The following is a 27628-nucleotide window of genomic DNA, read 5'->3' as shown; positions in this document are numbered from 1 at the left end:
GGCTTCAGAGCAGTCCTAAGATAGGGCTCCAGGCTATAAACCCAAGGCTCAGAGAGGTGCAGAAGCCTCCTCTAGCGGGGGACGGGGTCCAGGTGCGGACCGGGCAGTAGGCTCCAGGAGCCATGTCCTTGCCTGCTGGAGTCTGCACCAAGTTGGCGTTCAAAATGATTTTAAGATTCAATCAGACTCCGACCACATTCAGACAGTAATTCCAACAAAGCAAACTCAAGGGGCAGGCGGCTCTTTGGGGACTTGCTAAACAGATGGAATAATGTGGGATGACTAGTTAGAACTGAGCGTAATCAGCTTCCATTATGAGGAGGTACATGGGTATTTCCAAGATGTTTCAGAGGCCCTGCACGCAATGGGTTCCCTTAATATTTGAAATATCCCCTCCACCCAGGACATTTTCTTGTTTCTGGTTGTCAATTACTGATGTGAGGGTGGGCTCAAAAGTCAATGGTACAAAATCTCAGTTATTCAAGATAAGTACGTTCTAGAAGTCGATCGTACAACGTCGTGCCTACACTGTGGGGCACCCCTTAAAAATCAAGTAAGAGGATAGGTTTCATGTTGTTTTTTTTTTTTTTTTTTACCACAGTAAGATTATTTAAAAGAGAAAAAAAAAAAAGATCTAAATGAACTGCATTTCCATAGGCCAGTTCCAGCAAAAACAATTTTATTTTCCCCTCCATGTGCTCCTCGGAAGGACCGTGTCTACAAGAGATTAAATGCTGACACCACGGAGTGCTCAGGACTTATCCTGGCAAAGACATCAGCATCTGTTAAAAATAACCACCTATTGTCTTACCTCTGACCCTGACGCGGGAGGTGACACTTACCCGCAGAAAACCGGAAAGGCAGACGGACATCCAGTTTGTGAGGAGTTTCTCGACCACAGACTCTGTGCGTCTTAGCATGAGTTTCGGCTGCATGTTACTGGACTGTTCCATCAAATCCCTGGTCAGCACCTCCAGGATGCTGGTCAGATAGACCAGCTTGGTTTGCAGTGCAATGGTCAAGAAGGAGGCAAACAGACACCTATTTAAAAACAGAGCCTCGGTTACAATACTCAAGACATCGAGACAACCCACTGTCCGTTAGCAGATGAATGGATAAAGAAAGTGTGGTACATGTGTATACACACCCCCCACACACGCACCCCAGAATGCTGTTCAGCCATACAAGAGAATGAAATCTTGTCATTTGTGACAACACGGATGGATTGTGGATGGATTGTGGGCCTTATGCTAAATGAAAATGTCAGAGAAAGACAAATACTGTATGATCTCGCTTATATGTGGAATCTAAAAAAGAAGAAAAATAACCAAGCTCATGGAAAAAGAGATCAAATTTGGGGTTATCAGAAGTGGAGAATGGAGGGGGAATTGGAGGAAAGTGGACAAAACACAGAAACTTCCAGCTACAACATAAGTAGATGCTACGGACATAACATACAACACGGTGACTACAGTTAACACTGCCGTATCATTTGAAAGTTCTAAGAATAAATCCCAAAAGTTGATTTTTTTCCCCTTTTTCCTGTATCTGTATGAGATGATGGCTGCTGACTGAACTTGTTATGGTCATTATTTTGCAACAGGTGCAAGGAAGATCATTGTGTCATATACCTTAAACTTACACAGTGCTGTATGCCAATTCCATCTCAATAAAATGGAGAGAGAAGAAAAAAACCAGATATATAGAGGACAAATAACCACATAAACAAAGAGCCTTGGTTAATGAGGTTAACTAACAGCCATGACTAGGTTGATGGGAATTTCCATGGAAGCTGAGGGGCAGTGGGGTGCTGTCCTATGGGCACCTGGGTTCTTTTTAATGTCTTAGGTCAATCACCTTTGTACTTAATCCATAAGTACACCGGTGTACTTATGTGTGCACCGGTGTTAACCCAAGCACATTTTACGTGTTTAGGGCTCTTAAACTTAAGCCAGAGTGGTAAACAAGAAGTGAATATCTTTCCCAAATTTTTAGGTGTTTTAAAGACAGAAAATAATACTTCTGCTTTTTTGAGTCAGGACTCATGTTTTTTCTGAGTGTTGGGGTTTTTGAGGGCTTTCTTTGTGGGGGAGGAGGAGGAGTGTGTGTGTGTGTGTGTGTGTCTTCAAAACAGAAATTGTCTTGGGGTCATGTGACCTACAATGGAGCTCTCATGGCTTCATGACCCCGATTAGACAGCCTCTAGATAAATCCGTGTTTTCAAGGCATGTGGACACCAAGTTCAGGTTGTGGTCTGAAAATAAAATAAGGAGCTCACGTTTTTATTTTCTCTATTTAATGACTTTCAAAATGTAAATAAATTGACTAATACCTGTCCTTCACTGAAAAGTTCTTCTGCTTCTCAAGGGTGTGGATGACAGTCACAAGGAAACTTTTATTACAAATCAGGGCATCCAAAGCTGTGAGACTTTCATTCTTGTCAGTGGCATCTCTGTTCTGGAAAAAATAAATGAATATGATATGATATGATATGATGTGATAGGATAGGATATAAAATAATATAATAATATAATGTTAAAAACTTAAAGTTAGAAGGTAGATCCACAATGGGTTTTCCAAGACAATGAATTATTTAATACTGAATCCATGATTCCAAAAAGCTCACAAAAATTCAATAGTAGAGATGATGATGACGGTGAGAACACTATGAAAGGCAGGCAGTCATGGGCTAAAAATGAAAACTTATAGACTTACATGCATATCTTCAGTGAAGATGTGTGTGAAGCCACCTGACTGAGAGGAAGGAGACACTTTTATTATTCATAACATCCAAAGGAAATGAATAGTGTATTTTTGCTACAATACCCAAGTCCATTTTAATAAAGCGGAGACCCTGTTTGCTAATCTGAAGAGCCCCGGGCTTATGTTCATTTTATATCCTCTAATACATAATAAATAATTATTCAGCTCTCAAGAAGCCCCGGTGAGTTCTGAAAGCCTCTAAGAAGCATCGTTATCATTGCATCGGTTCCAGTTTTGGTAGAGGACGGCATCTCCCACTTTCAAAGAACAGACTCAAAAGTGAAAGAAGTGGTAGAGAAGATTATGCAAATGTGCAGACCACTCCTGAAGCAGTTGGCCCCCTTGGGATAAACACTGGGTTGTGTCCCTAAGTTTCTATAAGTCTTAGTTTTGTAGTATCCACTGTCTCAAGAGACTGTGCCATGGGATGGGGTACACGGGGCAGTTAAAAGTTAGAAATCTGGAGCTAGATTACTTGGGTTTCAGTCTTGGTTTTAGTACCTACTGGTCACATGACTTTGGACAAGTTACATAACCTCTCTGTGCCTGACGTTGCCCATCTGCAAAGTGGGGACGCTCCTAACTCCCATCTCCTAGACTTGGTGTGAAAATAAAATGAATGCACGCACAGTAAGTTCTATCTCAGCCAAGTTTATTGCTTTTATCACTAATTTATGGCAAACTAGATCACAGTGATATTGTCCTGCTGGTTTCCACAATTATTTTTATGTGCTATGCTACGTTGCTTCTGGATATAAACTCTTCAATTTGAGTTTCCCTTTTTTTTTTTTTTTTTAAGATTTTATTTATTTATTTGACAGAGAGAGATCACAAGTAGACAGAGAGGCAGGCAGAGAGAGAGAGAGAGGGAAGCAGGCTCCCTGCTGAGCAGAGAGCCCGATGCAGGCCTTGATCCTAGGACCCTGAGATCATGACCTGAGCCGAAGGCAGCGGCTTAACCCACTGAGCCACCCAGGCGCCCTGAGTTTCCCTTTTTAATGTATCATAAGTCTTCTTGGAATTAAAGGATTAAATTTTAAAAGCATGCTGAGTAAAAATGAGTCAACAGAATGAAAATAAAAACATGAACATTCAGGTTTTTCTCTTCCCCTTTTTTGGGGGTAATATTTGAAACTTTAGTCTATTTTTATACCTCATTAAAGTAAATTTCTTCTGCAGAGAATTTTTGCTTTATAGTTTCAAATTTGTTAGCCTAAGCAGAAGACCTCAAACTATTTTGGTCATACTCTCCCTTAGTAATATGCCGAGAACTCATACCTTGGGTTTGCATTTTCTAGGTCCTAACATTTTTCTGCTGAACTTGATATGGACGACAGTTTAAACAGATCGATTCCTGACCTTAAATAGGGAAATGCCACCACAGCTCCCTGTGTTCTAAAGCGCCTTCCTCCTTTCATTTAAATTTCCCTCTTCTAGGAGATGGGATGCACTGCTCACCCTTATTTCTGCTCCTATTCTCAGCAAAACAAAGTAGTCAATACAATGAAAAGGAAGGCTGTGGAGAGCCAAAAACCGGCACAGAGCCGGAATGGGTCATATGTCGGCCTCTGCAAACCTACCATTTCCTCTGGTTCTGTCTACTGGTGTCCAGTAGGTGCTGACTGCTCAAGTTCTCGGTCTACCAGCTGACCCCCAGGCCTAGAGGATGGGGCTCCTGATCTATGACATTACAGATTATGTTCCTCCATCCTCTAGATCTTTCATTATAAAGTCCATTTTAACTCAGATCTTGCTAGGGTTCTGATAGTGATGCCCATTTTTCCTGGTCTTCTCCTTTACTGACTCCTCCTGACTTCAGTCTTCCTAGCTTTCCCAGTTGCTCTTCGAGATTACACAGAACCCTGAGTTAAGTCTGTTTGGCTTCCTGCAACTACAGATGACCCTTGATCAATGTGGGGTGGGGGGAGGAACACCGACCCTCTGGGTAGCCGAAAATTGGCATGTAACTTTCCCCCAAAACTTATCTACTAATACATTGCCTGCTGCTGACCAGAAGCCTTACCAATGAATACACATTTTGTATGTTTTCTGTATTATATACTGTATTCTTACCATAGAGTAAGCTAGAGAAAAGAAAATGTTACTAAGAAAATCACAGGGAAGAGGATATATGTTTATAGGACTGCACTATTTGATTGGAAAAAAAAATCCATGTATAAGTGCACCTGTGCAGTTTAAATCTGTGTTGTTCTAGGGCCAACTGTATCTCTCTTCTAAAATAATACAGCCTTCTTCCCGGGATTTTCTTTTTCCCTCAAAACACTCAACTTGCAATAGCATCTTTTGCATTCATCACTTATCTCGCTCTTGATTACTGAATTTAGAAGATAGGACAATTTCTTTTTCAGGCCACAGATGACTCTCTTCAGCACTCAAGGGCAATCATTAACTGTAAAAGCCCACACAAGCCTCGTGTGGATGGTAGAAATCGCTGTTGTTTTATTGCTATTAAATTCTTAATGGGGATCTCAGATAGCTGGGAAATAGGACTCATGATGTCCCACATAGTCATCCTGATTCAGGGAATTGACCTTTCTCCCTCGGTGGTGTTCTGCCGTGGAAATGGGTGGGTGAGGGGGCAAATACAAGCCTTGGTGCCTGACACTCTGAGAGGATAAGTTTAAAAAAGTATATTTACAAGCACAAAAAACTGCAGTCTTATTTGTAGTCTTCTTGATTTACAATAGGAAGGCCTGGACCCCCCCATCCCCCCCCCAAAAAATATATATATTTTGTGGGTGTTTTATATGGTGGATGTTTTATGGAGGTATCCCAACCTCCAGAAACAGCATCACATATCATGGTGTCTGCTTCTAGAAATATAGAGAAGCTGGAAATTGCTTACTGCATGTGTCTGAGTTTCTGAACCCTATTCTTTGGGCCAAATGTAGCTGAGAAGCTTCAGGTAAGGTGATACAGCTCTGTTTTGACCTGGCTTTGCTCAGAAGTCTAGATTGAAATATGATCGTCTGTGTTGATGTTCCAGAGTTTGGGCCCCTCTGTGGTCACCAGTGAGTGGAGTGGGGGGCGGGCAATCAGGATGTGAAGGTGAGGATGGGCAGATGAGTGTACTTTGCTCAAGACTTGGGAGTGTAAAGGACGAAGGCTGAGTGAGTAGGAGACAAGATGGAGGCGTCAGAACAGAGCAAGATGAAAACCCAAAGGGTTAAAGGAGACTGCTCCTCGGGGTCCCAGGATGCATTCATCAATCATTTCGTGCATCTATTTCTACGAAATGAGGATGATATGGACTGATCAGCAGAGAACAAATGTTGGAGAGAACCATGAAAAACTCGACATTGCTAAAAATGGCTGCTATCAACTCAAATTCTCCCTCCCTCCCTCCTGACCCACAATACTTTTCATTTCCAATTGAGAAGTAATAGTGAAAAATCTAGTGGCTGCAATGAAAGTCATGCAGATAAACATAACAAATTGGCCAGCCCACAATTTATTGATTTTTAAATAAACTAGCTCGCTTCCCAGCTACAAATTCAGCTCTAAACAGGTAGTAAAATAAAACAAAAATCATCACTCTGAACTTCCGTCCCTCCTAGGTTTTTGTTACTGGACAAAGAATAATCATCAGTGACCCATCACTGCTTTATGCCCTAATCAATCCAATTAATAATTATCCTTCTCCCTGCTCTGCTCAAACCGAAGCCCTTATTTTGTACCAAGCACATTATCTATAGCTGCCTTGGAAGAAAACACCCGTTTTTTGATGAGAGCAACAAGCTCCTTCATTATTATTCAAGACTCAACCTTAAGGAATATGATCAATGCTCTTTTACCTCGGGGAAGAAAGTTCTCAGAGCAAAATGTTTGTAGTCAAGGAAGGGAACGGTTCCAAAACTATCAACCACATCCAATTTATCCATCTGCAGCTCAGCAAAGCCTGCAAAACAGAATCCCAAGAGCAATATTTTAACTCAACAAACAATGGATAAGATCTTCTGCTGTTTTGTCTAACACGGAGGATGACCTTGGTTTTCATTAAAGAAGAAACAATAGATAATTACTTGGTTGGCTGCAGAGCAGAGCTGAAATAAACACAGAGCCAGGCCTAGACCCCACTGTTCAGATGTCTTCTATTATACAAACAGTTCTTGTTACTCTGGCCAGCTCCATTTAACGGGGCGGGGCATGGTAGTGGTGAGAAGATTGTTTTAAAAAAAGCAAAAAAAAAAAAAAAAAAAAGCTCATTTTTCCACAAATAAAATTTTGGAGCCTACCATCACGTATCTCTTTCCGGAGCTCACTCTCCAGGAGCTCCAGCTGTTGGCTCTGTTTGCGGCTCAGCTCCTTCGATTTGTGCCTGGTTACCCCCACGGCCGCTGAGGAGACAGAAATCTAGCATCAGATTGACACGTTAACTTCAAAAACAAAAAGGAAAATGAAGCCAACCTTGACATTTCTTTTACAGAGATAGAGAGAGACAGAGACAGAGGAAGAGAGAAAAGAACACCATTTAAGAGGTGAAATTTATAAAGGGAAAAAGTCCCAGTGAGGGGTCACTCTAAAGAGGAAGATGCTGAAACGCAACAGGGAAACAGAAAACCACCCACCTTAAAAGTAAGAACTAAATCAAATAACCTCACTTGTAACCAAAGATCCCAGCTGGCTGAAAAGTAATGAAATAAGCCACGTTTTCCCTGCAGCCACGGGCTGCTGATATTGTTCCATTCTTTTTTTCAATGTTTCTAAACATCCCTGGAGAAATAAAGTCGAGCCACAATTGCAGAAGGAAATCGCAGATCCATGGTGAGCTCCATAAGCAAACTTGCGTAGATCAAGTCGGCTGACATGGGGAGCAGTCCACAATGAGCCCTGGCATCTGGGACATGGCTTCTTCCCCACTTTGTCTTGCTTCTAACTGTGCTGTTGAGACAGTGCCCTGAACACTCTCGGTTCACATCCCCACTCTGCCAATTATGAGCTGTGTGACCCCGGGGTAAGTTCCTTAGCATCTCTGTGCCTGGCTGCCTTATTGGTCAAAGGGCTCACACCTCACTGTGATGTTGAGATGAATGCAAGAAGTAACTCACAGAAAGCATTCAGAAGTTGTTTTCTAAAAAGAATATTCAACAACGGTCAACTACGTTATTATTCTGGAAAGGTTTCCCTCCTTTAATAACAACTGCATGATCGAAGGACCCATAGATATGAAGGATCCTGGAGGAAGCAAAACTCAGTCTGGTTCTTCACTGGACCGTTTCACAAAGTCAACAGTCTTCACCGTAACATGCACCGTGCATCTTCAAAAAAGGATGGGGAGCACAGTGATTTCCAAACTTATGTGACCACGGGACCTCTTCCTCCAGGAGCATGACTTGGGGTCAGCGTTCTTCGGGCCACACTTCAGGCTACATGGCTCAGGGCAGGGAAAGGCAGTGAGGCTGTGGCACCCACCCAGCAGTGGGTTTTTGTTGGCTGACAACTGGGGAAGCCACAGTGGGGATGTTCAGAAGGCGGCAGGCCTTGGCCAGGATGCTTTGTGTTTTCACTAATGACGTGACTGATGGGCTAAAATACTTGAACATTTTACACCTGCTCAAGCTTCTGGTCACCCATGATGGCCTAGAATCATGGCAAGAAGGGGATGATTTAAAGGACTCTGCCACTACCAGTGGAGCCAAAGCTATGGGTCAAAGTGTGCCTACTGTAAAGAGCACAAACAACATCTACGACACAGTGAGGGGACAGGAGCTCTGAGTCACACACGGCACAGGAAGAGATCAGAGGCTGCTAGTAAGTCACAAAGCGGAGAGGACTTTATGGGGAGACTGCTGTCTACAGCTGCTTGCCACTGGCGGATTCTCAAAATAGAGCTCAGCGTTTAGAATTTATAAGTAATCTTCTTACTTGAAGGCAGTGCCAGCCAGGACTTTATTAAAATATCAAGCCCAATTCTGGATTCCAGCTACAGAACAAGGATGGACAACGTGAGAAGAAGCCACAAGGCAGTACCTGAAACGACCATCCACAAGCCAAAATAGGGCCTCTGCAAATGAATTCATTCCATCGGTCCAGTTAAACACACACAGAAATCTTACCCTCTCTGGACTGAGAACCCACTGGGAGAAAGGGCCGGGCCTTCCCTCATGCTCTCTAGCTCTGGAGGCTTGCACTGTTACCGACAACACATGTGTTTGGCAGATGCAAGGTAAGTGGGTGTGGGGATGGATGAATGAAGGAGTGCATGGAAGGAAATGGTAGCAACTATTAACAGAAAGTGCTAGAAAGGCAACACCTGTGTGAAATCAACAGATGGGAAGTGCTCTCTCAGTTGGTGGAGAGGGGTTCTATTTCTGAGATGGACAAGGGGAAACAGACTTTGGATGAAAAGCAGCTCAGAACCAGGTCACACACTAAATTGTTACAGGGGTCTGGTATACAGGTGAGTCACGTGGCCCAGGTGGAGACAACAGGGAGTGGTGGGGACTGTGGCAAAACCCCAGTGACCACATGCCCTCCCTCACGGTGCCACTGCTATTCAGCTCCCGGAAACTGATCCTATGGGAAAGTGGAGATCCAATGAGCCAGATCTTTCAAATTTTCTAGAGATATTTTTAAAAATGTGACTCAACTTAAATTTTTTTTTAGTTGAAGTACAGGGGACACAAATGTTACATTGGTCTCAGGTATACAACATAGGTGACTCACCTAATTTTAAAATGCTATCAGCTACTTCATAGTTAAAAAAAATGCTGTGTGGGCCAAACAAAACAGATTGGTGGGCCAGATTCAGCCAGCAAGCAATAACCCTAAGATCGCTATGCTTGGATGAGCCTTGCGACATTTTAATAGATGGTACAGATCACGCTTCTAAAAGATAGTTCTGCCAGGAAAAGCAGAGCTGGGGTGAGAGCCGGGGGTGGTGTTTGGTGAGGTGAGAAGGCAGGAGGAGATGACCAGATCCTGAAAGTCCAAAATGCCAGAGGAATTCTGAAGGAATAATGTAAATGGGACATCTGTCATCATGATTCACAGTATTAGGGAAGAAAAGTGGACTATGTTTCTCACACACCAAGATGCCACCTTTGTAATCCAGCTTTGTACTGATGAGGCATTCTAAAGAATGCTTAGAAAGCCCTCAACGTGTACCTGTGATTCCTTTCCCAAAGTTGTGATTTGGGTTTTCACCCATTAGTACTTAATTGAGGCAGACAGTCCCTGAAAGCTGAGAGTCTGGGGGTCTGACGAGAGGCCCCAGGGAATCATTTCTCTGACAAAATCGAACAGGGCACTTACCAAAGATGACAATCACTAGCAAGACGGGAAGGACAATCAGAAAATACCAAGTGGTAGGAACTGTTTCCTGCTCAACGTAGAGCTCCAAGTTTCCCAGTTTGACCTAATGGGACAGAATGTCAGACTCATTGAGTTCGGCACCATATTTATGGACACACTTTTTCCACCAGATCGTTTCCCCCAAGATACAAAAAGGTGACAAGCTAGGTGGGATATATGAATTCAAGTCCCACCTCAGATGGGTTGGCTATGTGAACTTGAGCACATCGAGAACATTCACTGTGCCTCAGTTTCCAGATATGTCAGTTGAGGAGCACTGGACAGCACCTGGAGATTTTAGAATTGAGTCCTCTTTGCCCTAGGGGTTTAACACAGCCTTACCTTATCCTTACCTTCCTCACCTCTAAAGTGGGATGTGGATAGTGACTCTTGAAGACTAAATGCATCATTTGAGTGAGTGGGCTCAAGGCAGTCCTGCCCAAAACTCCCTAGTGGCTTCCCAAAGCTCAAAGCCAAGCCCTCACAATGGCTCACACATTTTTTTTTTTGTTTTTTTGTTTTTGAACCCCCCCCCCACCAAGATGTTATTTATTTATTTGAGAGAGACAGAGATCACAAGCAGGGAGAAGGGGTAGTGGGAGAAGCAGACTCCCCACTGAGCAGGGAGCCCAATGCGGGACTCAATCCGAGGACCCTGGGATCATGACCTGAGCTGAAGGCAGGTGTTTAAACAACTGAGCCACTCAGGTGCCCCGGCCCACACGTTCCTAATGATCTGTTACCTCTCCCTACTCCCATGGTTACTTCTCCAGCCTTCTTGAATACTCCCCCTTGCTCCCTCTGCCCTAGCCACACTGGCCTCCTCGTTGCTCCTCAAATGCACCGGACAGGCTCCTGCCTCAAGACCTTTGCAACCTGCAGGTCTAGAACTCTCTACCCCAGAGAGGCCCTGGCTCATTCCCTCTCCTCCTGGAGGTCCTTACTCAAATGTCGTCTTCCCAGAGAGACCTTGGCTGCAAGGTCTCTTGGCTGCAGCACTGCCTGCCCCTGCTTCATGCTTCTCCGTGGTGATCACCACCACCTCATACATTTTTCATATACATTCTTCGCTCCACGTCTCTTTAGGTAATCCCTGCAAAGGCAGAACTTGGGGGGTCTGTTTTCTTCTCCCCTGTGTTTTCATCACAGAAGAGGCACTCGGAGACCATTTTATGAATAGAGATAGCTAGCGTTGCTCTCCTCAGCCAGTGTGACCTGTGGGGGCGCTTTTGAGTTCAGCTGTCATTACTGTTGATCATATTGATTATTGATTGTCATACTGATTATTGGTTATCCTCTTTACCACACAGATGGACCACGGGAGGCTCAGCTAAGCCAAGTGACTTACCTAAAGCCATGCAACTATTAGCTGGCACAGCTGGGACATGAACACATATTTTGTGTGTGTGTGTGTGTGGGTGGGTGGGTGTGGGTGCTCTAGTCTGATGCTCTTTTTTCTTGACCTTTATTCGATATTTATGACTACAGATCATAAAGCATTTTGGGGGGTATAGACTGTGGAGAGCCTCATATGGCATGAACACCATAAAGAAAGACTTCTAATAGGTTTCTGTTCCAAGGGTCTCCCATCTTCATTGTGGGACATAAATTTATCCATGATGGGCCCCTCAAAACATGTCAGGAGGAGAACTGTGACAAGCTTGACTCCATGATGGAGGAAGCAGCCCACGGCCCGGAGATCATCTGGTCTCCATCAGAATCGAATGCTACTCTGAGTGTTCTGGGTTTCCGCTAAAACATGTCATCCTTACATTTGGCAAAAGAACGACGGCTTGTTCATCTGTGATCTGGAGATTCCACTTGCAGGTGCTACTGTCTAAATGTATGGCTAGAACAAAAGCTATCAAGGCTCGTTAGCATTATAGACAATGGTGCGTTCAATGCTTTGACATTCGAATAGGCATATGGATGGGTTCCGCCAGTTATTTTGGAAGAATTGTGAGTGTGCCTGCAATAGCAGCTTTGTTTATCTGCTATTTAAAGCTAAGAGCTAGAGAACTGTGACAGATGCCATTCTGGCTCCCGTGTCGCCAAGCAAGTGTCTCAAATAAGGTATAATCAATAGGTAGGACCGTCAGGTGACTTACACGAACTTTCTTGGATGAGGTGTCGATGCTGTTTGCATTACTGATGCCTTTGATTTTGCAAAGGATGATGGTGAGATCTTGATTTCTCGTAATGTTTTCAAAACTGCAATTTAATTGCTCGTTTTCCCCGTGGAAGAGGGTGATTTCAATGTCTGTCTTGGAGATGTTGAACTCGTCATTTTCTTTCTGTGAAGAACGAAGAGGAGAAGAAGAAATCAGGGCACCCAAGGGAACCCAGAGACCCAAGCACACCTAGCCCGTCGAGGTGGGGGGCGCGTCCCACCCAAAGGAAGTGAGAAACATACTTGAATTTTCACTTCCAGCTCTGTGTCCCCCTCGGGTTCGACCCGACACCCCGTGAACCTAGGGTCCTCAAGATACTGCAGGCTTCCGCAGTCCAAGAAGGTGTCCTGGACTCTCAGCTTCACGGTGACATTCGTACGCGCTTTTGAACTCTTTAAACTGGGGGCTAAAAACCTGCAGGAATTTGTCACACAATATTCAGAGACCTGAGGGAGGAGAAAAGAGCATTTTTAACAACTTCATTCCTGGGCACCTGGGTGGCTCAGTCGTTAAGCAGCTGCCTTTGGCTCAGGTCATGATCCCAAGGTCCTGGGATCAAGCCCTGGGCTCCCTGCTTGACAGGAAGCCTGCTTCTCCCTCTCCCACTCCCCCTGCTTGTGTTCTCTCTCTCTCATGGTCTCTGTCAAATAAATAAATAAAACCTTTAAAAACAAATAAAAACAAACAAACAAACAAAAAAACAATTCAAAAAGCAACAAAAATCAACTTCGTTCCTGAGCCCCAACCCTGCATAGGAGGAGCGAGATGACCCGGGCAACTGAAGTTCTCTGTGCTTCTAATTTCTCATCTGCAAAATGGGGAAACTGATACTACCCTCCCTTTACAGGGCTGAATGAACCCGAAATCAAATTAAATGTGATGAGGGCTCATTCAACTAACCGGGAGTGAAATTACATGGGATTACATGTGCAGAAATGCTTGAAATCATGCCAGGCACACAGTCAGCACTCCACAGATGCTAGCTGCTGTCCCTGTAAATGCTCTTAGCGATTGCTCCTGGGGGCATGCAACGGAGAAAGGGGCGCAGACAGAAGGAGCCGAGACAAAGAGGGATGCTTGGCACCAAAGACTTTGCAGGGTCTGTGTGTCCTGTGAGTCCTTGAGGTGAGTTGGGAAATGCAGGCAGGGAGGGGACTGTCCCCCGGGAGGCCGCGGTGACCTGCACACCACTGGCCACATCCCTCCTCGTCCAGGGAATGTCTGTGGCGCTTAGCGGAAATCACTGACCCCAAGTGAGGAAAAGGTTTTGCAGGCCTAACAGGAAATCAGGGAAACAAAAGCAAAAGGGACAATGTGGCCCCATGAAAATGCAATGCATGAAGGCTGGAAAGAACACAGAAAGTGTGGCCTGTTTTACAGGTTTATTCACAAAAAATGTCAATACTGTCATTTTTAGGGGTGCAGAGATATGGACACAGAAAGCCCCTGGAAAAGAGGAGGTTGATGGTCTTGAAGAAGAACAACCGTAAGGGCTCCTGGCTGGCTCAGTCTGCAGGCTGTGCGACTTGACCGTGGGGCTGGGAGTTTGAGCCCCATGTTGGGTATGGATGCTTGAAGATAAAATCTCAAAACAAAACAAAACAAAACAAAACAAAAAACCCAAAAACAAAAAAACAAAAGAGAGCAATAAAACTTGTGAAAAAAATCTCAGGTGGGAGTTTACCTGTTTTTTACTTTCTACTATCGGAGATGAAAAGAGAGGATGGGAGAGCACCTGTGTGGCTCAGCTGGTCAAGTGTTTGACTTGATTTCAGCTTGGGTCATGATCTCGGGGTTGTGGGATTGAGCCCCACACTGGACTCCACATTTAGAATGGCATCTTCTTTGGACTCTCTCTCTCCCTCTGCCTTGTACCCCCATGTGCTCTCTCAATCTCTCTTTAAAATTAAAAAAAAAAATCTTAAAAAAAAGAAAGAAAAAGAAAAGAGAGGGTAGGAAGAGGCCATAGGTGGGAAGATCTGACACAAAGGGCTAAGACAGACACCTCCTTCCCCCTGAATACCTCTCTAACCCTGGATCTCTCATGTGCATTTCTGGCGATGTGAAGAACCAAAAACTGGTGTGTGTTCACATAGAGAAGACATGGCCTAGAACCAGATAGGAGGTGAGGCCAGGAACTGGCTCTGGCTGTGTCAGGGGGCGGATGTGTGTATGACGAGGCTGTAAGGATTACTCAGGAAGTCCGTCTGTGCCTAGGCCCCAAGCCACATGGGTCCAAAGCACCTGCCCACTCTGGCAGGAAGTGGTCAGGTGGGGCCCGGAGAGGCTACTTCTCTCACATCTCTTGTTAAGGAAGGAGAGAAAGGAGGAGAATGGCGAGAGCATTCGAGAAGAGGGTTGGAGTGCCCTCAGAGGCCCAACCTGTATCTGAAATGCATCATTTTGTGGGACGAGGCCCTTCTGTGCCTCCTGTTGGTGCTAACGAGTGGACAAGGGCTGGAAACCAGACCCCCATGTGGGGAAAATGCCAGGTAAGAGGAGGCCAGGTCGGAAGGAAAGGGACCAAATCAGACAATGGCAGGAAAGGGAGGAGTCGATGGCAAGATTTCGGGGACTCGGGCAGGTCACTTGGCCTCAGAACCTCAGCTCTGTCCACACAATGGGAACGCCATCACACGCTCACCCCTCACAGGCATTTTCACACTTATTCCTAAACATTGTCCCATTATAGTGCCTCCCTACAAAGTCCACATGGCGACAATGGCAGACCTTGTCATACCAAGCTCATTCTCTCTCCTCTGTGCCACAATGGGAAATACTGCACCGCAAGGACAAGGTCTTATTACTGCCCTTAGAGCCCAGATGCTGTATATCCCCCAACAGGTAAAAGCTTGTAAAGGCACAGAAATAAAAGATACTCCCCAAGGGACGGTAGTGTGATGAAAACAAAATCATCTTTGAAAATTACTATTATTACAAGGTAGCTGAAGACTTACATTTATGTTTCCTTTTAACTCGTGTGAAATGATTAAGTTGTCAATTACGTCAAAATTTCTGCCCACGATGGTTATATTTTGACCACCACTGCAAAGAAAAAAGCAACAAGAGGAGTCTCATAGTAAACAGGCAGGCATTTTGCATTTATGAACAAAGCTATCACTTTATTCACACTTACTGTAAAACTCAGTTACGTTTGAGAGCCAAGTAATACATTTTAATTTCAAATGTGGGACAATTCTATAACTCTTTTAATGATACTGGCCACAAACGTATAGTTTTTAAGATACATAAATATAAAAATTCAGGTCAGATCTGGCGTTAATTCTAGGAAAATGCCCAAATTCTTTTACAGAATTTGGAGCCTTGCTATGTCACGTTGCCACATATAATCAGATCATTGGCTATACCCTGAAAAGGTTTCACTAAACAGAATTTTGTTTGATTGCTGTTTAATCTATATTAAGATACTTCAATCTAACAATTTTCAAAATCAAACTCCCAACCTACCAATTATACTTTATTTAGGGAGATAGGGAACATTTTGGACAAGGTAAAATTATAAATGACATTAAAACTATAAATTCCCATTTGGTAGGCCATATAAATAACAGCTCCATTCTCTCCAAAACCAAGCCAAATGATTTCACATATTCTCAGCACATAATCGCACAGAAGCCAAGTGGTCATTAGATGTGAAATAAACAGCTGTCCCCAGCTCTGGCTGCCCTCATCTACCCCCCCTCCCCATTCATGTAGGTCATTCCAGGGGACAGGAGCCTGGGAATGTCAGCTCTGTGCATCAGCTGGGCCCAGGGTGACAAGACCACGAGGTGAGCATGAGGAGGCCAATCTGTGTAGGGCAGAAGGAAGACATGAGGCCCTGACCCAGTCACAAGGGGGAAAGGCTGAGTTGGCCTCATGCCACCCTGTCGCTGTTCCTAGAAATTGGGGCTGAGCTGCCTAAGAGCCACATCCTGGCCCGGGCCTAACTCAGGGTCCCGGGCTCAGATTAGCACAGGTGACTGGACACTAAGAAGCTAATCAAATCACTATGCTGTGCACCTGAAACTCTTGTAATATCATATGTCGATGATACTTCAATTAAAAAGATAATAAAGAAGCCTCTTATTTGATGGCAAAGCAGAATGCTGGTGGTTTGGCCCACAGCAGCCTGGGCCAGAATGCCTGGGAGGCCAGGCAAGTCGTTGTAATGCTCTATGCCTCAGTTTCCTCTTCTGCTAAAAGGACTATTCCCTTTGTGACAATAAACTGAGTTAATAGATGAAACACACACCGCATGTGGGAAGGGCCATGTCACTGTTCATGTTTATTAGTAGGAAGGATTTAGACCCCAGCAGAGGTGGTTCAATGCCAGAGGCTTGGTTTGGAGAGTTCACTTTTTCTCATACCACTGTTCGGGGCAGAACGGTTGAAGTCCCAAGCCCCCGTCCCTTGTATTTGGAGACAGGGTCTTTAAAAATTAAATGAGGTCTTTGGGGTGGGCCCTAATCCAGTAATATGACTGGAGTCCTTATAAAAAGAGGAGGGTAGGACACAGACAGTCATAGAGGGAAGACCATATGAAGACAAAGGGAAGAGACCATTTACCTACAAGCCAGGAAAAGAAACCAACCCTGACATCCACCTCTGACTTAATCTTAAATAGGAACACTGGACTAGAGGTGTTTTTCTCCTGTTTCTTTTTTTCTTTTTTCTTTTAAAAACAAAGGTTCATCTACATTTTCATCTAGACAGTACTTTGAAAATCAGCTTCATGCTGTGTTAGGTGAAATCTCTTACTATGAAAATATCTTTAGGGTTATATTCCAAAATCTGAATGTGAATTTAAATTCAACTAGACAATTTTTTTTTAATATATTGGAAGAGTTTATTTTGGAATGTCAATCTCTCTCTTAGGGAGGATCTTTGAAATGCAGATACTGCTTTTCATTTAGATAGCTCCCAATATTTCCTCGAATTATTCAAAACAGCTTACTCGAAAGGTTATAAAATGAAAGATGTAAGAGAGAAGTTTTGGGTCATGGGCAGGAGTGAGATGTCATGTATTTGTATCAGAAATGCAGGCTAAGTGTAGGTACTGCAATGGAACAAACATTTTAAAAGGTGAAAGACATACAATCTGAAGAGAAACCACAGTATGAACATACAACTTAGCTGTGAGCTTCCTGGCAGCCACAGCTCAGAGGAAAGCAGGACACGCTCACAGTTTTGGAAGGGACAAATGCCGGTCAGGTGTGTGTGTGTGTGTGTTTTCTAGGAATAAATCCTAAGGGGAATGCTGTGAGAGGAGTTTACATAGGACTACTATTTCTATCTTTATTTGAGTGAAATCCATGATCTTTATGCATATGACCCCTTTCTTTCTTTTCTTTTCTTTTTTCTTTTTTCTTTTCTTTTTCTTTTTTTTTGAGAGAGAGGGAGAAAGAGAGAGTGGGGCAAGGGGGAGGGGGACAGAGGGAAAGAGAGAATCTTCAGCAGGCTCCACGCCCAGCACGGAGCCCGAGGTGAGGCTCGCTCTCACAACCCTGAGATCATGACCCCTTTACACACAATGACAGAAAAATATGAATCTAGAAAGCACCTGATCCAGGTGGTGGCAGGGTATATGAGGGAACAATGTGGCAGAGCGATGTACGACAAGGGTCCCACAGATGTACAGTTCCCGCCATCGAACTGGATACACACGTCCTTCATTTCTTTCCGGCTTGATGGTAGAGAGAATTTCATATGGGTGTCGTTTAGCACGTGGCTAACCTGGATCCTAGAAAAGCGCAGAAAAACAACTCTTAAAGGACCCAGACGCTTAGCACAGTTGACTCCTGAACATGACCGTGTATGACTTTTATTTGAACTGCAACAACCCACCCACTATCGCAGCAGTTGGAGGCAACTGCTGGTTCATCAGGGGCCGCTGACCACTGTGGGTGTCACCTGGGGCAGGGTTCCTCTTTCTTCTGTGCATGTTTATGTTTTTATTGCATTTCCCATGGAAGTGGGGCAAGGAGATGTAACCATTTCCCTTAAGAACTCTTAACAGAAAGTGGAACATGGACGTGGTCCTAGGTTATGTTAAAGAATTCTGGTTAATTTTGCTGAGCATGAGAATGGCACTATCCTTATCTTTAGGAGACATATACTGAGCTACGTGTGAGGGAAAGGATATGGGGTCTGTGACATGCTTCTAAAAACCCAGCCACCATCCTTCCTTCCCCTCCAAAAATGAAATGAGACGGGCAAAATGTTGCTAAGTTTTGAAGCTGGAGGATGGGTACAGAGAAGTTCGATGTACTCTTCTCTCTTGGGTATGACTGGAAATTTCCATAATGGAAAGCTTAAAAAAAAAGAGAAGTTCCAGTAGAGCATGTTAGAACCCCATCCTAGGCAGAGATAGATGATTCTGCCATTCAGAGAGCAGAGAGCCCATGACCAGAGCCCATCCCAAGAGCCCCGGAGTCTCAGGGTTCAATCAGCATCAGAGCCAAGCTGCCTCCCAAGGAGATGCAGACAAGAAATTGTTTGGAAGTATCCTGGGTGCTTCTGACATCCAATGGGGCCTGTCCTCCACAGGGGGTCAAAGCAAAGCCTTCTAGAATATTCCCTCTGCAACCTGCACTTCCTCTGTACATCATGTCTACAATGACCCTGTAAAGAAAAAGTCATTAAGACTGGGTTGTGCTAAATAACTTTTGGTGTAATTAGGCTACATGTGACTTTATTGACACTAGAGGATATGTGCACGATTATTAGCGCTTACACACATATCCTGTAGGTAGTAATAACAGATCCTAACAATAAGGCAAATTCAAAAAGCATCTGAGTCAGTGTGCATTCACCCTACCTCGGATTTACATTCTAAGCTTTATATTCAGAGCCGAGCTCTAGGAAATTCATCGTCAAATGGCTGATCATTAAAATCCAGACTTGTTTACAAATTTTGGAAGGAGACAGGCAGACATGTGGGTCATTCTGCTATTATTCTTGTATTTTTTTCCCTTCAGAATAATTAGGCATTTGAAAAATACCATAGTAAAAGAGTTCGGGATTATGGCATGAACTCCCATATAGGATTAACTGGGTATTATGTTTACTCCTCGTGAACTTGGGTTCACCACTCTGATGTGGTTACTGAAATGCTACACGCAGAAAGGCCTCAGAGTCATTTAATCTAATAACTGCAGTATCTCAAGACACATTCGGAATTGAAATGAGAGCATAAAGAGTCAAAAATAGGGTAATGCTCTGAACACCGACTTATTTTCCAGTGACGATGATTGCCTTTCGGTGAACACACAGGTGTCTAACTTCACAGATTTTGCTACACAAAATGAAAGATTTTTGCAATAAGGTATTTAGCCAGGATCAACGGCACAAAAATGCCTATGCTGCATAGATATAGCCGTTAATGTGTGCTTGATAATTCTGGTAAACAGCAGAGCCTCCCACAAACAGCTTTCTCCATCAAGATGACAGACATCCCAAATTTACTGCAGGAAGGGGAAGAGGATGGCAGTGATATGCAGCAAATGAATTAAAACAGAAAATTCAGAAAATTCAGTAAATAAGTATGGCAGATTAAAATGCCATACAAATCTGTTGTAGTAGTTAAAAACCAAAACATCATGCTTCAACACGTTGGCTCCTATGCATTTCCACGATGCGAACGAGCTCGGTGTTATACTTCATAGAGATTGTGGATGTCTTTTACTTCAAATTAACTCAAAGTTATAAAAGCTAACAAGCAGAAAACTCAAATTATCTATTGAGTTATTATTATGATTTCTCTCTTGGGGGGTAACATTTGCACAAGAATGATGGGGAGACACTGAAAAATTCTTTTGTCTCTCAAAGTTTCACTGAAAGGATGAGTTAGAGGAAAAGAAATCCCAGAAATAATGATGTTCAAATGGTACACTGACCAGATAGATATCTGTGTTGGGGAGTTTGGTCTTTTTTTCTTTAACTACTAACATATGTTCCATTTCGTTCATGTAGCCTGACACCAATCCAATGAAGAGAAGGCTATAACGAATAAAACAGATCAGGAAGCTTCTTTTTTCAACTTTGGGTGATACATTGGAAGAGCTGTTCTATTTTACCATCAAATTCCTAAGAATGCAACTGATTTCCTAAGGGGATCATTTTCAAGATCATGTTTGTTATCCAAAATACTTGATTTTATTAATGGATATGGATTAAGACCTCAAATAGGCAAGGCCCTAAAATTAGTGGGTTCTGAGGTTTTGGGGGGTAAGAGGGAACAGATTCTCTCACAATTAACTTCAAATGTGGTGTTTAAATTATTCTCCTTCTTAAAATTATGTCTTATCAAATATGCAGACCAATGGCCATTTTTGGCACATGGCAATACTCTGAGAAGATCGTAATCACAATGATATGCCTCTGGCATAAGGTTGAGCTTTTTACTATATTATCAAGGATAAATGACTATTATGTCAACTCACACATCCTTCTCGCAAGTACTGGTTCCTTTCAGGATCATAGTAATTTTGGATGCCTGGGTAAAGTTTGCCCCCGTGACGATCACGTTGCTTTTCCCTAAGGTCGATATCTTCCGTGGCTCAATGGACTTAATGTAAAAGACCTGTTGGAAATAAAGATTCATACACAAGATCAAAGCTAAGAAATGGCATTGTTCCAAAAAATCTGTTTATGTGCTGTCGTTCGAAGAAATCACTGGGAAATTATGACATTTTGCAAACACAAGCAGACAGTGTTTAATGAAATCAATGAATTCAAGGAAGAGTGCTGAAGATTCATGTCTCTCAACATGCGACAGCATGAGGTCAAACCAATTAGTCTTCGTCTCACAAGACAGTTGAAAATACAGTTGAAGAGTCTGACATTCTGTCTGAAGGGTGAGATCTCATCAGAGTCTTGCAAATGCTCAGTGCCTTACGGCTCCCCATCCAACAATATGAAAGGAAAGACAAGGCGTCCGCTGAAGCTAGGCCAAGAAGCGTTATCATTAAGCTGGAATAAATCTCATTCTGGATAAATTTAATTCCCTAGAAAGCAGTGCCTATTTTTTGTTTGTCTCAGTTGGGCTATTTGAAAATCAACCCAATCCGCCACCTAATATCCAATAGTCAGGAGCCAAACTGGTGTGGTCAATTGTGTCTTCTCCATGGTACCCATTCATGTACGCATAGACACCTTACTTCTCTGTTTGCAATGTCTAATCAAGATTTCCTCAAAAATCTGACTCTTGGTTTTGGGTCAGGTCACGGTCTCGGGGTCATGGGATGGAGCCCCATGTCAAACTCTGCACTCAGCGTAGAGTCTGCTTGGGATTCTTTCTCTCCCTCTCCCCCCACTCATGCTCTCTTTCTCTCTCTCTCTCAAATAAATGAATGAATAAATAAATAAATAAATAAAATCTAAAAAAACGGAAGGGTTCCACACAGGTAAGGGAAAAAAATGACAAATTCTCCTTAAAAGAAAAAGGCCTTCATTTGATGGCAGAATCACTTTCCCTTTCAAAGATGAGACAATTCTGATTTCTTTCACTTTCTCCTACAGATGCTACCATCTATCGTTTTGATCATTTTGTCGTTCTTTCGTATAGACCATTTCCCGTGTGTCTGTGTTCTTCTATGACAGGGTGATCAGAACAGGACAGAAAATTCTGATTCTGGCCAATATAAAGTACAGCAGATCTCTAGCATGACAGCATTTCATACTCGCACAGTTGATGTTTGAAAACAACCTCCAGGGCTAGAGACACAGAGTCATGTGAAATTTGGCGAAGCCATCAATGCCAGTGTATCCATGTGGAGGACCCAATCCAGGAAGAGGCCACCAATGGCACTGGGAGAGCATCAGTCACGCCCAACACCTGTCTACCACCTGCTTCCTGAAGCAGCCTCCTGTTCCCCGCTCCTTTATAGGTGTGATGCTTGTCACAGTGGACTTGTGGGGCTGTTCTCGTGGAGCCTCCTGCTGAGAGGGAGGTGTGATTCTGCTCCTCGGTAAACACAGGTGCTATATGGCAGAGCGGTCACCAACACTCATTAGCACTATGGATTGGTTCTGTGGGTTGAGGTAAATTCATCGTTTGTGTCATCCCAGCAATGATGTCATGTGACAGAGAATTGATTTCCGTGGCAGAATTTATTTTAATCACTTAGTAGAGGACTTTCGCCCCATATTTATAGAATCATGAAGGGTCTGAAAGGGTCACTTTAATTACTCTGTTATACTTGACTGCACTTTATGGGGGAAATTAGCTGCAGGAGTGGTACTTGGAGTAGGGGGATTAGCAAAGACTTCAAGATAAATCCCTTGCAAATGTCAAGTGTGTGCTCTATGGCTAAAGGCTTACTCTTCACTCTGACACGGTGACAGCTAAGTGAACGCATATGTATTGAGCACGTAGGGGTCCCCAGAACAGCAGCAGGTGTCATGGGGGCATATGATCTCTGTGGGCACCAGAGCAGGAGTTGGCTGACTAGTGGATCTGCCTGTAGCAAGCCAAATCCAGCCCATCGCCTGCCTTTGTATGGCCCATGAAAGAAATGTCAAAGAAGTAATAATGTTCCATGACATGTGAAAATACATGAAATGCCGATTTTAGTGTCCACCCCATTCATTGATGGCTCGCCCGTGGCTGCTTCGTGCTATAGCGGGGAGTAGCTGTGGCAGAAACCGCGGAGCTAACGAAGCCTAAACCTTACACCATCTGGCTCTTTGGAGAAGAAACATGCCAGCCCTTGCACGGGGGGAAGTCAGCTGCCACCTTAGGGTGGCAAGATAGCCTGTGTTTTGTTATGTGTTAATCCCAACGAAGACTCACATTTTCGCCTAAGTCTGCCACGATCTCCACGTTTCTTTCTGGACAGCCCTTCTGGATTCCTGTATTTATACTGGGATATCTGCTCCAACCAGAGTCTCACACACCCCAAAGAAATGCTACTTCTCTACCCTTGGGAGAGGATAAAAAGAACCTTATAACTAATGTAAAAAAAAAAAATATTTTCGGGGGTTGTATTTTGCTCCTTAAACGGTTCTGTAAATGCCATCGGAGGACCCACCACATTGCCTTATTAACTTTTTATTTCTCCCTGAACAGAGACAGCCCTGCTACTTCAAAAGGATTTTATTTTTAAACCTTATTGTTTCGAGAAGTTTCCGTCGGCGGTCTAGGATGAAATCCAGCCCCGGTCTATCTCCTGAAAGCAGATGCTTCTAGTCTGTTTGCAAAGAGGGTCAGATTAGTTGCCCTTTGTTTGCTTGGAGAACCTCTCTTAATAAGTGAGTTAAAGAGCTAGCAAGAGGACCTCATCGAATACACTGTGCAGGTATAAAAAAAAAAATGGGGGTAGCTGTACAGCTGTACCATGGGGCTGTAACAATTCTTAGAAATTTAACATTTTCTATTTTTACTGATAAAGGTTTTAAAAATCCTGTACAGACAGAAGGCAAAGAATGACCTCCCGACAAATGTTTCACACACTTACTTTAAGCCTGTTTTTATATTTTAATCAAGAGTTAATCTCACAGCCTGGTAGGAAGTCGTGGACCCCCCGAGCTGACACACAGAATGGGTTAATTTAAAAACAGAATCTAGTCTGATATAAAGAGATGCTTTCTTCCAGCCATACAGTAGGACTCCACCCTCGTCTTAGGACCAAGGATTTCCATACGCCAAATCTAAATACCCATGACAGTAACCTTCACAACCCGCGTTGTTCGGCAATTAACCTCGGAACAGTCCACTTCTTGTCAGTTACATTTTAAAGACAGAAGAACGCTTTTTAAATGGCTGCCCAAGTTTAAATTATTTAATAAAACACTATGAACTCTGGTCGCTCACCGGTTTAAATTACTCCCCATTTTGTATATGAAAGCACATTAGAAACTGGTTAATTAGGTGATTACAGAATCCCCATTTGTTTTTATTTTCTTAAAACGAAGTCACTGTGGAATACTGGAAACAGCACAGCCCTTAAGAATAGCTATCTCTGGAAAGGTCTGAGAGGGTCGCTTCTGACAGAGTACGTTTTGTGAAGTCTGACGTCAACACAATTCAAATTACTGTGACATTAATGGAGAAACTACTGCCATGATTGAAAAGAACATTGGAAAGAGGTGCATTACGAAGGCTCCATTTATTAAGACCAAATTGTACTCTATTAATCTGTTTTAAAAAAAATCTGAATATAGCAAAGCTCTTGGTAGGCCTGGACCCAAATCGACGCTCAGAAAAACGTCTCTCAGAGTTTCACTGGCGAAATTAGTTCAAACAGGACTGGATGAAAAGTCACATGGATTCAAAACCAGCTGGAAATCTGAAACCAAAGGACATTAGAGAGATGAAAGGTAGCACAACTAATTAAAGGAAAATGTCCTGTAGGGCTCGACAGGGGTGAATATTTGGTTCAGAATTATTTAACATCTTTATTAATGACTGAGAAGGACAGAAGTAATGTATTCATGAAATGGAGAAACTGAAAAAAAGCGGTGACTGGCAGGGGGAACGGGGAGGTATAAAAGGAGGTGAGATCCTGAAAGAAAATACAGTCCCGCCAAAGCAAAAGGAGAGCACTAGAGAGAACAAAGCAGTCACGCTCCCTCCTGGCAGCCCTGGGACAGGCCCCAGGAAACTTGGGATGTAACCTCCAATCTCCAGTGGGTCCTGGGACATACCAAGAGTCAGAATGACAACTGAGATAGACCAGAAGATGACAGACCAAAGTCCTGGGCTAGGAGATCAAGGCTCGCTTCTCTGACATGGGGACCCTACGGAGAGGCTGATACGGCCCCAGGAGGGGATGCCAAGGCCACTCCGCACAGTAGTCACTTTTGGCCGCTAACCTTCTGAGTGTGGCAGCTCAGAACTGGCTTGGGTGACTGGGACTCCAGGACCAGGGTGGGCAGCTCCGCCCCTGGAGAGAGGCCTGACTGTAAATTAGACCCAACCTCTCCAAATCCGCCCCTCTGCTGGGTTTCGACTCCGGCATGATGCTCGTGCCACTCCAGTTTTCTCTGGGCCTCAGTTTTCCACCTTGGGCCTCTTTGGCTCTCCTAGTGCTGGAGAAGATATCAGTCTTGCTGGGGTCTGCTCCCTCCACTCTCACCACACCCCAGCATCCCCTCTTTGGGGGCTCGGAGGCTGATACCCCCCCGGCCCTGGCTGGAGGTCTTCAGCCCACCCATGTTTGTGCCATGGACGGGCCAGGCTCTGCCAGTCGAATGCCAAGAGAAGCCAGTGTTAGTTTTCTTCCCTCCAGACTGACTCTTATCATGAACATGACATCATTTCGTGCTTGTTTCCATCCTTCAAGGTCCTACAGAGTAGAGTAGTGGTTAAAACTGTAGGCTCCAGTGTCAGACTGCCTGTGTTCAGAGCTCTTGACTATCATTTACTAGCTACCTATCCTCCGCACACCAACAGCTCTCTGTCTGTAAAATGGGGACACTGTGAGCTCACGTCAAGAGCTACTCTGAGTTCAGGACACAGCACAGGCTCAGCAACTGTGGGTCACCACTGTGCAAGCTAGTACAGCCCGGCGGTCCTTCTTATTCCTTCTTCTGTTGCACGCACTGAACTGCTTCACGAAAATGGATTTTATTTCCTCCAATATATTGTAAGTACTGCAATGCAAGTTCCTTGAAGGCACACGTTTTGCCCGCCTGTCTAGCACACAGTGTGCTCAATAAACACATTTTGAATAACTGGATCAATGAACGCTTGCCGGTGCCTTCAACGGCACGGAGCCCACTGCTACGCCCACAGAAGCCACACAACAAGGTAGGTCTTAAACTTCATCTCGCTGCTAAAGGCAAGGTCTGCGAAGGAGTCGATTCAGATTGCCTGTGAGAAATTAGGATGCATGTTCAGAAGTGGCAGAGGACGGGAAAAGTTGGGGTGAGGAAGACAAAGAAAGAACACGGGGAATGTAGGTGAATGCTCGGGAGCAGGAGCCATGGCTTTGTAGGGCGTGTTTCCACCTGACCGAGATAAGCAGATGGCGAAGAGTAGCAAATATTAGAACAACATCGTATCATAGACCTTCACAACCTTTCCGTGAGAACAGGAAAGGGAGAGCAGCCAGTGCTTCTCTCAGCAGGTGGAAGACTGTTAAGAAAAGGAAGAGAAGTGAGTGCAGGGTTCCCGGGGCCAACCCCCTGGGAGAGACTGGCTTCTACAGCTGAAAACACTTCTCATCCAAAGGGCAAACATAGGGTTTTGAGTTCACTTCCCTGTTGTGGTGATGCCTTTCCTTAAGGCAGCCCCTCCCCGATAAATGACCGTATTTGTAGCTCCGGTAAAGGGACTGAGGATAGGTGCATGGACCAGCATGACAGCAAGAGGCCCAACCCAAGCCTGAACCAGGAACCCTGTCTCCTAAGTGCCACGTCCTTGGATGAGCCAATTCCCAGCTTAAAAGATAAATGTCTCGAGTAGCATTCTGTAGCTGTTGGAGAACAAAAGCCAGGCTCCTTGGCCTGGTGTGGAAGGCCCCACAAATGCCGGCTACTGGGTCATGTCAGCCCTGTGTCCCAGGATTTCCTGCACCCATCTCTGGTCAGACTGAATTACTTGGGGTCTCCTGGACCCCAGGTATGGATGCCCTGGAATTTTCTGGTGACCCACTATGCTTTTGCTAATGCTAGCCGCTCTGTTTAGAACAATCAGTCCTCCATCTCCATGTGTTTCGTCCCTCAGCGGTTGGCTGAAGTTCTATCTCTGTCCATCAATCCATCTGTCCATCAAACCTTCACCAACCACGCTGATTCAGTGCTTTCAGCTGCCAGGCACTGGGCATCAATAAACAGGAACAACTGAGCCAAGGCTGTGGGCACAGCCAGGCTCTCTGAGTTGGCATACTTTCTGGTGCTTCTCCTATGCTAATATTTTTATTTTATATTCTTTCTTATGTACTCATGTACAAGATTCTTGAATCTGATGGCAAGACATGTGCTGGATTCATTTGTGCCCTCCTCATTACAGCTACAAAGCTCGATATAATGGCATCGACCAGATGCTCAAAACGACACCTGTAGGAAGCGTCAACTCTAGCTCAGCGTCATGAAGCCAAAGAACATGTCTGCACCATTGCCATCTCCTGTCTCCAGCGCCCAGCCCACGGGAAGCACTCAGTACAGGGGTGACGCAGAAAGATGTATGGAGGGAGAGCTCTCAGTGGCTTCTCTGCTAGGAAAAGCATTCAGTACTTCAATCAAGGCCAACACAGGACCCAAACTGGAAACGTGGGGTTACACATCCCCAGGATAACAAAAGACAGTCGTATATGGCAGAGCAGGAGAAATCCCTCCTGTGACCAATACTAAGCCATTCCCTATGATCCTAAATTGAGATTCTGCTCTGAGCCATATATTTAAAGGAAACATTCCAGTATCATCAAAATACCTTT

At 44.1% G+C, this 27628-nt stretch overlaps 1 protein-coding gene across 1 annotated transcript in view; it reads right to left on the bottom strand.

The window, feature by feature from the left end:
- Nucleotides 1-27628, bottom strand: part of PLXNC1 (plexin C1) — a 144125-nt gene that overhangs the window by 43985 nt on the left and 72512 nt on the right. The window contains exons 10-20 of the mRNA XM_047740059.1: nt 20693-20832; nt 17812-17991; nt 15206-15293; nt 12491-12694; nt 12186-12371; nt 10039-10141; nt 7020-7121; nt 6579-6682; nt 2716-2754; nt 2333-2457; nt 843-1041 (exon numbers count right to left, since the gene is read on the bottom strand). Coding sequence (XP_047596015.1) covers nt 843-1041; nt 2333-2457; nt 2716-2754; nt 6579-6682; nt 7020-7121; nt 10039-10141; nt 12186-12371; nt 12491-12694; nt 15206-15293; nt 17812-17991; nt 20693-20832 — 1470 coding nt within the window. The remainder of the gene's footprint in view (nt 1-842; nt 1042-2332; nt 2458-2715; nt 2755-6578; nt 6683-7019; nt 7122-10038; nt 10142-12185; nt 12372-12490; nt 12695-15205; nt 15294-17811; nt 17992-20692; nt 20833-27628) is intronic.

Source organism: Lutra lutra, chromosome 8 (assembly GCF_902655055.1).
Source record: "Lutra lutra chromosome 8, mLutLut1.2, whole genome shotgun sequence".
Classification (NCBI taxonomy): domain Eukaryota; kingdom Metazoa; phylum Chordata; class Mammalia; order Carnivora; family Mustelidae; genus Lutra; species Lutra lutra.
This window is presented reverse-complemented; position numbering and strand designations above follow the sequence as displayed.